General features: G+C 47.0%; 1 protein-coding gene across 1 annotated transcript in view; it reads left to right on the forward strand.

The window, feature by feature from the left end:
• The window catches only part of LOC119391177 (arginine-glutamic acid dipeptide repeats protein), a gene marked incomplete at its 5' end in the record, with an annotated part of 33,581 nt that extends 24,697 nt beyond the window's left edge, over positions 1-8,884 (forward strand). Inside the window, 2 exons of the mRNA XM_049415180.1 lie at positions 982-1,241; positions 8,803-8,884. Of these exons, the coding sequence (XP_049271137.1) occupies positions 982-1,241; positions 8,803-8,884 (342 nt within the window). The remainder of the gene's footprint in view (positions 1-981; positions 1,242-8,802) is intronic.
• Between the last annotated feature and the right edge of the window lie 4,197 nt (positions 8,885-13,081).

A 13,081-nucleotide genomic window follows, 5' to 3' on the forward strand; every position in this document is an offset into this window, starting at 1 on the left:
AAATTCAAGGGGATTTCTCAACTGTTCGATATAGCCAATAATTCGATATATCCGAGTTCGATATATCCGGGATCGACTGTATATCCGAATGTCCGTTGTACCAGAATCTGTTGTAAACGAAGTTCTATCAATGGAACAAATATGGAGGTCGGCATAACGCCGCAAATTGGTATGTAATATCCGAATGTCTGTTGTAAACAGATTTTTTGTAATGAGGTTATACTGTAGTACATATTCGAAATACTGAATATTTTTCTAATAGTTTTCGAATGGTCAGCACCGACGGGAGAACCCAAAAATAACATAACTTTGGAATGGCCAAAGGTAATTTTTCTTCTTTTAATCACTAAATTACCAATGTGCATGCAGCCCAAGCTTTTACGAGACTACCAATGCTACATTGATTACCGGATGAAGGCGTTTTTGCTGAAAACTCCACTCTTACTCAAGTTTTTACTATGCTGCAGCTGCATTGCATTAATCAGTTCCTGTCTTCATCTTGTAATAACTGAAGGTGGAGTCTGCGACTGCATTCAGCTTCATGAATAACAATATACGCAAGTGTGGTGTTTGCGTAAATTATTCTTGTTGATACAGCTTTCAACACTGATGTTCACATGCTGCGTACGCAGGAACGCAGCATAACTACGCGGTATATTCATCGCCTGACGTGCGCCTCAGCTAGCTAGAAAGAAATATATGTGATGACGCCAATGACGCCGCATTAAAGGTTACCAAAAGTGCCCACTACTGGCATTATCATCGAATCATTTCGGAACTATGCCAAGTATAGTGGCTGACATCGCGGCACAGCAGACGGACAACTCATGCGGCTTTCGTCGATGCTTGCATGTACGTTTGTACGGTGATCCATTACCGAGTGTCCTTTGTTAGTTGTGTGCAGCGCGTCGCCTGCTAAGCTTACCCAGTTAAGTGCCAGGACGTTCGCTGTAACGTACGCGTGCGTTTGTCTGTGTGCAGCGTGACTTCTCCGCGCTCGGAAAGCGCCGGACCGAGCAAAAGTGTGCAGAGTACGTTCTCAGGCCAATGCGGCGACGGCGAGCTGCTTTCATTTCTGCAAGCGACACGCATTTAATTGAAGCGGTCCTGCACGAGGGCACGGCAGCGAACGGCATGTTTGGGTTGTCACCTGTTCTTAAAAGCGTGCAGTACACTTACACCAGTGGCAACAGCGCTAAGCCATACGCACTGCTGAGCAAGCAGTTCATGATCATTGATAGGTTTGTTGGGTTCGTCGCGAAGTGCCACGGCGCATTCGTCAGTAGCCGTCATCACGCCCCATGTATTTCCGATGCTTTATTCGTGTGGGCATCGCTGCACTCGCGCCGAAGTCGTAGTAATCACTGGTCGACCGTTCATGCGCTCACCGTAAAGGCGCAAAATTGGGAGTTCTTTTCAGTAATATATACGACCGAATATTCGAAAAATTTGAATATTCGAGTCTCTTCGAATATTCAAAACTTCTCGAATACACAGTTTTCGAATTGAATACGAATTTTACAAGTGTAATATTCGACTGATATTCAAAACTTTCGAATATTCACACACCTCTACTAATTTACCCTCTCCGCGCCTTCTCCAAATTACTCGACCATCTCCTCCATGTCTTCTCTGAATTGCTTGATTGCCCCCTTCAACCATTGCCCCAGCTCCCTGTCAACCACACACCAACCCAAAAGTAGGCGGTCACGCTGGCCGTCAAAATCTTCGAACGGCTTTAAAAAAAAAAGAAGGTGTCTTTTCTGTAGCACAGTAATTTCGTCCTGCGATTTCGTTGAGCACTGCAAATCCTTCATTCACAACACGGTACAGTCAAACACAGATAATCGAACTCGCAAAAAAACTCCTGTCAGTTCGATATAGGGCATAATTCGATATAAGCCTGCTAAAGAATTGGACGTCATAAATTCACACACCATTCATAAAAGCACTTTATTGACGAAGCTAGCTTAGTTGCGCTTGAAATAGTATTCCATTTTTTTCTGTTTGAACAACTTCGCTGCCTGCGACAGCACGCATTTCTCAACATGGTCTAAAGAGTCGGAGCATGCTCCGACTCTTTAGACCACAACCTTCCACATCCAAAGCAGGCCACAACCTTCCACATTCGCGCAGAAGCGCCGGACTAGTGCGAGAGCACCAGTCACCTCTGAGGATGTGGGCAAAGGATTGTTGTTTCTCATGCCTTTCTTTGAACTGCTGTAGCCAACCGGAGCCACCTTGAAAATCCTCCCTGCCAAGGAGAAAAGCCATGTCCTTTGCTTTTTGTTCGATCATGGGGCCGGACACGGGGAGGCTGCGCAACCGAACGTCAACGAACCACTTGTACACAGCTGCCTCGACGTCTTCATACACAGCCATGCGTACGCGTCGGGCGGCACCGGGTCTTTTGTCCACTTTATTCCTAATCTCCGCCTTATTCTTCAAGATCGTGCTGAGAGTGCTCCTCGGAATCTTGCACGTTGCCGCGACGTCCGACTTCTTCTCACCGTGTTCGACTCGATTTATAATTTCGAGCTTCGCGGCGAAAGGCAAATTCTGCTGCTTCATGCTAGCCATCACGGCACAGGCGCATGGTGCGAAGCACAACGAACGAGAAATGCAGGGAGATAACTCGCACGACCAGTGCGCTCGCACGACGAGAGTACAAGAGGCCATGATTGGCTGTCTCAGCAAGCACTGCGGGCGGGTCAGGATCATTTTTTGCAGAGGGGTGACGGCAGCTCGACTGACGCAGCGCGGTCACGGTAGGGAGAGCGGGTCATGTGCCGCCAGGTTAAACCACTTTTGGAGTGAGCGGTGGGGAAAAAGCGCCAGTTTCCTCGCCGGTACGAGGGAAAGCCAACTTTCGGGGGCACTTTTGCCCCGCTTGACGTTCAATATATCGGGAGTCGCTGCTATTCTTGTTTGATGTAACTGTAATTTTCGCTATATATTCTCACTGTAACTATACCGTGTTCAGAAGTTGTTCGATATACAGAATAATTAGATGGAAACGGGTTCGATATAGTCTGGTTCGACTGTACGTAGATACGTACTCGTTCCACACACTTTTGTTCAGACCCCATGGCTACAACAGCCGGGAGAACACTGGAGCTAAGAAAGCAGCAAAAAGAATGGATGCTGTTGAAGATCTCCAGTTTGCCACCGTCGGTACAAGACCTATGGAAGTGCACATGGCGCAGATGCCACCGCCGCCGCTGCACAATGTGCCGTTCCACATAACCATAGCAATGCCGCTGCCATTGTGCCCCGTGCATATGACTGATAAGACGTCATTTCCTCCACACTTTTCTCTTAGAGCGCGTCCATTTTCGGGTTGCTCCGCCTACCGCGTGGCACACTTCCAGACGGTGTTCATTTTTCTCTGCCTGGACAGTTCAGCCTACCTACGCGTCACCAGAACCTGCCAGGACAAATTTGTTCTGGAAGATTTCTGGAACGTTTCTGGCTATCGGATGCCAAAAAGAGACTATGCCCGCTCGCCACCATCTTTGTAAGGACTCGACGGATTGCAATGCGGGCGCTTGGGGACTTCACCTGCGGTTGCCATTAAAGGGACACTAGAGGCAAATAAAAGTTTGTCAGAGTGAAAGGTCAATGTTTGAGAACGTCTAAAACGTCAATATTATCAATAGCAATGCTCCAGTAATCGAGAAATTAAGGTAAGTGCTACCAGTGGGATGTTCTGGAACGAGCCCAATGACCTCAAGAATCCAGAGTACAAATTATCACTAGGATTCAAGCTACTTATGATCAAAAAAAGAGCATTAAGAGCATTGCAAGACGTAATAAAATGCTGCTTGTGCGTTTGTTTCATTCATGGAAAAAAGAACTTGACGTTGCAGTGGAGGACGGCGCGGGTTGTAAAAAAGTTCCGTTTTCGCAGGGCTGCGCTCTGCTCGCGCAGTCGCATCTCGATGGTAGTTTCGTCATCGCATACTGCTTGCGTGTGCCTTGTACACTCACAAGTTGCTCTAACGGAAAGTTCGACAAAATGCCGTGTCCATATGATGTTGTGTAATGTGCCCTTCAGAGCAGAAACCACAGCATCGGCTGCCGGACAGTAAAGGCTGGCAACATTGGGCAAGGCAACTGCTATGTCAGGAGGCCTTTTCAGGTGCGCGATTTGAAGTGCGCTAACACTGTATGGACCACTAAAACGTTATTTTCATTCAAAATAAGCATTTCCTTGGCACGAAACAAACACTACGAGGTTTATGGAACTCTATTTCAACAATCAACGTCCACTTAACATTTGCCTTTAGTGTCCCTTTAATTATATGTGGCGGTGAACATACCACTGCATGTCTCAAGTTCACATGCCTCATGTCTCAAGCGAACTGATCAGCACGTGTGCGCGACGTAGTACAGTAAAACCTTGTTAATTCAAAGTCACTGGGACTGTGAAAAACTTTCAAATTAAGCGGGTTTTCGAATTAACGAAACATACAAAAAGCGGGATGCAAGGAACTTTGAATTACTGAAAGTAATTAGAGGTGGTCGTTTGGCCTTCTACATTGCGACTCCAAGGGTTGTTTTCCAGCAATACCCGGTCCCATTTTTGCCGCAAACCCAAGAAAACGGTGGGCCTCGCTGCTGTCAGCACAAAAAAAAAGAAAAAAAAGAAAAAAAAGGTCTTGTGGTCAGCTGAAATGCATGCCTGCGGGAAAGAAGGCATGCTTCACTGCAGCACAGTGGTGACACGTGGGCAGCATGTCACCTGCTCCTCGCAGCCTCTGCGCGTCATGATGCGACCATTCGCCCATTCTTTCTGGTAAAATAAAGAATATGATAATGGCCAGTGTGACGGAATCCGCAATGTGTTCTGCCTGGAAAACATGATCATTGAAGTTTTCACTGAGTTTTCGAAGTAGGCGTTACAGGCAAGAACTCCGCCAGCAGTGCAAGTGCGCAAACTGCCGAAGCAACCGCCAATCGGAGGTTCGCATACATCATGAATTCCGTCAGACCGTCCTTTATTATCTTTTCTTTTCCCAAAAAGAATGGGTAAATCATGACGCGCTGACGTTGCGAGAAGCATGCGACATGCTGCCCGCGTGTCACCGCTGTGTTGCAGTGAAGCACGTCTTCTTTTCCTCAGGCGCACGTTTTTAGCTGACCACGAGACCGTGTGCTGCTTTTTTTTTTTTTTTTTGCGCTAGCAGCAGCGAGGCTGGGTTGCTTCAACTGTCACTCATTAATATCGCTACACTGCATTGCCCTGTGGCTCCTAAGGGCCGTCGCTTCTGTGGATTTGCGGTGAAATTGGGATCGGGAATTGGCACATGGCGCCCAAAGTTTTCGAATTAACCGGGCTGGCGCTGACCGCCACTTCAAATTATCCACTCAGATTTACATTGCAAAATACGGGACCACAGAAACCCTTCGAATTATGCGGGATTTCGAAACAACCCAGTTCTGCATTTTCGATGGAGGCGAAAATGTTTGAGGCCCGTGTACTTATATTTAGGTGCACGTTAAAGAACCCCAGGTGGTCGAAATTTCCGGAGCCCTCCACTACGGCGTCTCTCATAATCATATCGTGGTTTTGGGACGTTAAACCCCAGGTATTATTATTTGAAATAACCCAGTTCAAATTAACGAGGTTTTACTGTACGTGATAGCCGCGAGCAGTTGTTGCTTTTGGGGACACTCTCACTTTCACAGCGAGATTTCGCATCGTGTTGTACCTCGATTGTTACATGCACTGTGCAGAGTTCATCATGTTAAGCTGTTAGCGGCAGTGCAGTTTTGTTCATGGACAGGGCAAGCCGCATGCGTTCTTGCAAACGTCTGTGATCGCAAGAATATCGCTTGAGACCTTCAGCAAACCTAGCCACATATTACCAAGCGGGCAATGCAGAAAGAACCGACGCTCACGCGGGGGCAAAGTTTCGTTTGCTGCTACGGCGGTAGCGTTTGTTTGCGTTTACGCTGGCTGTCCCAGCGTTCGATTTTGCTGTCTTCGGGCATCTTCGGTTGTCTCAGGATTTCAACACACGTGACCACGACATTGTTTCCTGTCAGAACCGGTACTAGCTGGCTGACCTCTGGCTGCCAGAAGTTCGAAAATCGACGAGCCCACTATGTTTTTTGGAAATGTTTTTTGCCCTTGCACCTGATAATGGGCTTGTCAGCCTCAATTCTTACTGGATTTGGATCGTGCGTTTTCCCGGATGGTACTTTTATTTTTCACATTTTTTTTTCGGAAACGTAGCAACGAGGTTCTGCTGTATTTCTCACACTGTCATATCTTAGTTGTGCAGGACTCGTGTAGTGTGTTGTTGTTAGTGCCTTGCATTGGCATGACGAAATGCCGAGGCACCATCAGAAGCTGGCCCATCTTAGGCACCCCACTTGCATTTCTTTCACATAGGCCTGACCACGCTCTTTTTAGATAGCCAGTGTCTTTTTTCTTTTTTTTTCAGTTGTATTTTCTCCTATGTTCATTATGATTGAAATCATAGTCAAGCTTCTGTTAGATGTCCAGCCTCCAGTTTTTTCATCCTGCACCACTTGCTTAGCATGGGTGGTTACCATTGTTTTTTTTCTGTGTTTTTAACCACAGCACTTTCAGTAGCAACGTAATGTATACTGCTAGTTCCTCTAGCTAGCTTGTTTCAGCCTTTGTTCCTGCCTCACTCCACCTTTTTAGTGACCACCAAGCCACAAGACGATTCTTTTGGACGGATTCCCGTACAACTTTTCGCGCTCCCTTTTTTCAGGGCTTGTTCCATCGGGGCCCCTCCTGTTACTCTCTCGCTTACGCCCTTTGGTGGGAGGAGCACAATGCTCTGAGACAGTGCGACTGCCTTCTGAATATCCGAGGGGTGTGGCTGAGGTTCTGCAAGCAGCATGTAGCTTTGTGGAGGCAAGCACCCGTGCACTGGACGCTGTTTTTGCTAGCTGCATGTCCGGACAGTTGCGTGAAAATTTGGACTGAGGTAAAAGTTAGCGCAGGTCATCTTTGACCGGAAGCTCCCACTGCCCCATGCCGGAAAGTGTCTGCATTTGCAGAAATTCTCTGCAGCACAGAAAAAGCACGTGTGAACGATTTACAGCTCACTACGTAGCCGTGACCTGCAAGAAAAAGTGTGTGCCTCTGCTGTGACGCGTCACAATGGACCAGCAACTGTGCGCACCCTGATGCCAAACACGAGGTCACTGTTTGACCTCTGGCCAAGGCTGCCTTATTCACACCCCTTGGGGTACAATGCCAAATTGTTCGCATGCTTAGTATGGCTGCATATTTAAAAACCCGTAGCTGTCAAAGTTGATTAAGGGCCCTTCATAGTAATCTCTCCATTGTTCAGGTGTTACAGACTTCGTCATTCAATCAGTTGGTGGATATGTTCTCTCCAGCTTTGGGCCATCCATTGTATTTGCACATGAATTCTGAATCGCCTTGCATAATTTCAGAAATAAGAATAATTTTGTGTAAGACATGGCTGCATGCTAGCACAGCTTTTGCATTGCAAATTTGTGGGGCTTGACACACTCAGGAGTGCTGTCTGAATCAAGTGTGCAAGTGAGTACATTTGAATTAATCGTAATTTTATGCAATTTCCTAATGCTTGCATTTGCTGGGATTAGACTGCTCTAATTCACAAGGTTTTACAGTACGACTTAGAAGGTGTTAGCTTCCCAGGTGGCTTGAGCATCTGTACGACAACAGCGTCGCGTGTTAGTTTGACAGGGCAGCTTTTAATGGCGAGACAGTTAGGTTGGAGTGGTAATTGGCCGAGGTTATAGTATGCCCGCGTTGTTTCTGTCATTTGCTTATTTTTAAACATATTTTTGTCTTTTAATGTTAATGTTTCTGTGTTGTGAGGTGTTTGTGTGGAGTCCTTTTCCTTTGTTGTGTACAGCTGCAGTGAAAAAAAGATTATCCCATGTGACCGATGATCTGAGCAGCAAAATCACATATGGCATTCAAAGTGCTGGCCTCGAGATGGGCTGCTTTGTTCCGGCCACCCTTGCATTAATTCATGCATTTTTTTTTTCATTTTTATTTCCTTAAAGACCCTCAAAAGGGTATTACATAAAGGGTGGTTTAATATACAATCAGTTGTGTTGTCACAATGATCAATGTGAAGTTACATTTGAAATGCTATGCATGAAACTTTTTGGGCAGGTGATTGTTGGTGATTGATTACATGGATCATGCCTGCCACGCTTTGCTGCTATGCTCAGAAGTGAGCACCACGCGTCGCAATATTGGCCCACCAGTTATCGGTCGTTTGCGCTAATTATTTTCTGCTGCAGGCGTACAGCGGCACTCAATGTGAGTTGCAACACGGAGGCCATGGTTGAAGGGACCCCATGCCTACACTAACACCGGCAAATGTGAAATTGGTTTCGGAGATCCCAGTAGTTGAAACATTGTTTACGTCACCGATTGTTTTCTATGTTGGCGCCACTGTGTTGCTTCAACCACAGGCAGCATGTTGCAACTCATATCGGGCATGAGTGTACATACCCAGGCGTATTAGAGCAATACTTGCGCCTGAAGGTCAGTGGGACATCCCTGTCAATCTTTCATGTCATTGTAATTACTGTTCAAGTTAAGCTTTTCGGCATTGTGCAAATGACAAGGCAGTAGTATCGCACGGAGGGATGGCAACCTAGTGTAACGGGGCAAGGTGGGGATCCGTGTGTTGTCTCGCCGCGGCGGTGGTGTGCCAGTGATTTGTCGTCTCCCGGGGTTGTCAGGTGGCGCCCCACAGTCCCAAGGCAAGACTTGTCCAGTGACTGTAGTGCCACGGCTCGTCGCTGCAGCCAACAGCAGCAGCGGGAGCGGGAGCTGAAGCTCAGGACACTGGAGGAGGCTGCTCGCGGTGGCCGGCCGCCTATCAACTGAGCAGACGGTGCAGCAGACGTCGTCGGCCGTGCGGCCACCGCCGCCGCCCACGACGCTACCCTCCTTCGCAACGGTTCCCGAGAAGCCTTTCCCCTTCCCGTGGTGGTGTTCTCTCGCCTGGCCCGACCCATCATTGTCGCCGCGGCTGCGGAGGCCGGCGGCACGGGACGTGCAATCGCCGTCAAAGAGACGGCCGTCTCCTGGCCGGTCTTCCCACCCCCACCCCACCCCTACCTCCTCGCCAGCTCCCCGTCCTCCACCGACACAATGTGGCAGCCCAAGCTCGAGAGAGAGAGGGGCAAAGGTGTGGCCTTGGTGAAGTTTGGTGTCACGCTGTGGTAAACCAGCACGTATTAACTGGGCGGAGGGCACAAGAAGCTGTCAGACTAGTGCTGAGCTCCCAGCTTCAAATTTCTGGATAGTTAAGCACATCTTATGAACCGGGCTGCACGTGGATAATCTTCCTGGTTACGCAGGCACGCCCTCCTGGTTACGTGTTTACCGCAATGGGAGTTTCAACCGCAAGGGAGGTAATAATAATAATAATTTTGGAGGCTTAACGTCCCAAAGCCACGATATGAGGCATAGTGTAGTGGTCTGGGAATTTTGACCACCTGGGGTGCTTCAATGTGCACATAAATCTAAATACACGGGCCTCAAGCATTTTCGCCTCCATCAAAAATGCAGCCGCCGCGTGCAAGGGAGGTTGCTCGGAGTGCTTGGTACAGGCAATGAAATCGTCTTTATGATCGGCTGTGAAGCAAGCTCTTCACCTGCTCTGGTGGCGCAGTTGCCATGGCATGATGCTGCCAAATTCAAGGTATAGACACAAGAAATGTAATCAAAACTATTTTTTTTATGCGTGAAAAGGCAGAAGGGCTACCATCCCAGCGTGCCTCTCGTCCCTTTGTTCCGGTGACTGCTTCCGGTGCGGATACAACAGTCTCAGGTGGAGCCACTTGCGACTTTCTTAACCCTTTGCCTCCTGTAGATAATCTCAGCATGCCCACGTGTTCAAAACAATATTTTTGTTTCGGGCGTGTTGAGCTCATCTGCAGGAGGCAAAGGTTTAACACAGCCACAGGTGGGAGCCACAAAACTGTATAATTGAGCTTCCTCGTGCTGACAGCACCTCGATGAAAACTCAGCTGTGTGAATCGATTCACCAGAAGTCTGCCGCAAACTCAGCGGTGCATTTGTATCCCGCGCTACCACAGCTGCGTTATAGGTTTCTTTTATGTGTACCTGGTGAACCTTCCTGGATAGCACGTTATCGGCCTCAAAAGGCAGGACTTAAAGGGCCCGACAACTGCCCAGAATATGAAATGAGTTGACTCCACTGATGCAAAGATTGTCCGTTGCATTGACTCAAACCAACCCTGCTTTTTTTCGTGAGAGATGGATTTATATTTTTATTTCTTAATTGAAAGTAGCGAAAAATTACCTGTGGCGCCTCTGGCGGCAAAAACATGAATGATCCAATGAAGGTGGCCACGTGACCGTTGATTGCTGTACGCGGTCGACGATTTTTTTTTTTTAGTATTGAAATATTGTTCGTTTCTTTATATTAAAAGATATTGCTCCATAAAAATGTACATATAGGTCTGCGTTAGTAGTATGCATTGAAGTGGCGCTGCCTTTGCGTGACGTAATGATCCCGTGCTCGTCAGCGCGTCTTGAGCAACTTTTCAGCATGCTCATGCAATCATCGTGCGCGCAGTTTCCAGGTCGCTAAGATTTTGGAGCGACATAGTTTTGCTACCTACACCTCGTCTCAGAAATGATGCGCGCTGCTACTCAGCGTGGCCGCGCATATGTGTAGTGACGTTTTCGATGACTTGGCTTGGCTCGTGCATCGAGAGAGTAACGATGCCGGGATAAGCCACCCATGACATAGGCGCAGGAAACCTTGGACGCATGCACACACAACGCGGTACAAATGCAGGGAAGGTGTATAATGCCACATCATCTCATTGTAACAGCTTGTTATTTTCAAAAATAGTTGAAAAGCTATAAATAAAGGTGGTTAAGCATAGTTACAGGAACTCCTGCGAAAGCAGAATGATAGCTTTCACAAATCGCGAAAAGGGCTGGCGGCATCGCTATCAATTCTCAGCGTTGCTGGAGGAAAGCTGCATCTGTGTTTAGATCCTTTCAGATCGAAAAATACTGCTTGTAAAATAACTACGTGCTTTTGGGATTAACTACTGCAGCTACAAACACTGCAAAGGGTGAGCTTTCTGTTACGTCGTAAAAAAATTGGTTGAGAAAAATCAGTTGTCGGTCCCTTTAAGCTGCCAGTGATTGTCATTATGATTTTCTCTGGCCAGTGAGACAATGTCATTAGACAAAAGACAAAAAGCGATGTACTGTAGCATAGACATTACAAAAACAGTTACGCCTCATGTCGACTCTCAGCACTGGTCTGCTCCTTCTCGTGTTCTCGGGTCTCCCAAGTCAGTAAGCACCGGTTTTACCACGGTTTCGGAGAGAGCGGGCTGTGTGACGAGATGCAAAGGGAGGCGCTTCTTAAAATGCTCCGCCCACGGCGGCAGTGTGTGCGTGTGTGTGTTTGCAAACTGCAGCTTCCGCTGCTACAACGATCTTCACCCGACTCCCTTTTTGCGATGGCATTTTTGACTCCTCCTCCCTTCCTGCAAACCCCCGCGAGGACAAAATGGACGTCGTGTCATCCCAGCCTGCTGTGTGTCCTTGAGTCTGCCTTGCCCTGGCAAGGACCTACGTTTCTTCGCGACAGAGGCAAGCCGAGTCATTCCTCGAAACCCAAAAGGAAGAAAGAAATGAAGGTGGCGCGTTTTATTCTCTCGTAAAAGTTATTTTCTACATGCATGTGATGTACACAAACACAGATGTGTTATAATGTATATGTGTGTTTCGTTTACATTGTTTTTTTTTTTATGTGAAAAAAAAAGACATTTGGCTCTCTTTTGTGTGTAGGTACCGAACTTGTCCTGTATAGTGTTTACTATTCCCCCCTTTTTGAAAGCATTACCTTTTAATTGTTTGGTTTTTATATATATATAATTGCGTACAGAGCTCGTTTTTATGTGAGAAGTGGCCATCAGCACAGCACCTCATTTTGCAGAGGTGTATCATTTTTTTTTTAGGCACTTTGCACGTAGAGGTTTTTTACTAGTCAAGAAAGAGAAACCCGCCTTTTCCTTTCTCGCAAGGCTACAAAGACGCTCGGTGTTGCGGCGTTTTACTATTCCTCCTACGAACTTGTGCCGCCAGCCATCGCAAATGGTTTTTTATTATTAGCCTGACCCAGCGTCTAGGACCATGGATGTGTTAAGTTTTCACATGCAATTGCTCCCCCCCTCTTTGTGTTCCTTTTCCTTTTAACATGGTAGCCCGACAAGAGTCGGAAAAAAGGAGCCACAAACAAGCAGCAGTTGTGGTATGATAGGTAATTTAAAGGTTTTTTTTTTTTTCCTTCTCTTTTCACCTTGGCTGTGTTTTTCTAAAGTTGCGTGTGTGTGTTCAGACCGCTTGTTTCACATTTGTGCAAAAGTAATTCTTCTGGTGCCATGTATGTACGTGCGCGAGTGTTCTTGTAAGATTTTGGTGGAGGTTCGAATAGTAGTGGCTGGCATTTTATTTTTTTAAATTCAGAGTTGTCAAATGCAGTTGGTTTGTACACGGCAAGTCATTTCAGTGGCGGCCTGCTTTCTGGAGGAAAGCTCGTGGACGAAAAGAAAATATTGTGGTTCCTTCGAATGAGTTGAAAGAAAAATTTGTTCCAGTCCAGGCAACGAACCCAGAACCGATTGCTTTCTTGGCGCTTGCTGGGCCACCTGAGCCTAGCAGATCGCAGAACAAGGCCGAATTGGTTCAGGATGTACATGGAACATGTCAAATTAGTTCTTTACCAGATTGCAGGGGAACATCAGAGCGTTCTTTGTGGGTTTTCTTCGTACCTTTGTGCTACAGACAGGTGGACGGAAATTTTACTTTTCTTGGCCCATGGGTCATTTTGGGCAGCACGCCTGGCTTTGCGGTGATCAGTGCAGTTAACGAATTAGTGTTACGCATTGTGTCTGAAGCAACGAGCAGCATGCTCTGTGTTCCATCTGCAGATCAGGCATATCTTAAAAAAGATTTTTTAACAGAAATATACACGCTCCATTTATGGCTCGTGGCACGAGACTGTTTATGGCAATCGACGGTTTAAAT

This window comes from Rhipicephalus sanguineus, chromosome 4 (assembly GCF_013339695.2).
Source record: "Rhipicephalus sanguineus isolate Rsan-2018 chromosome 4, BIME_Rsan_1.4, whole genome shotgun sequence".
Lineage (NCBI taxonomy): Eukaryota > Metazoa > Arthropoda > Arachnida > Ixodida > Ixodidae > Rhipicephalus > Rhipicephalus sanguineus.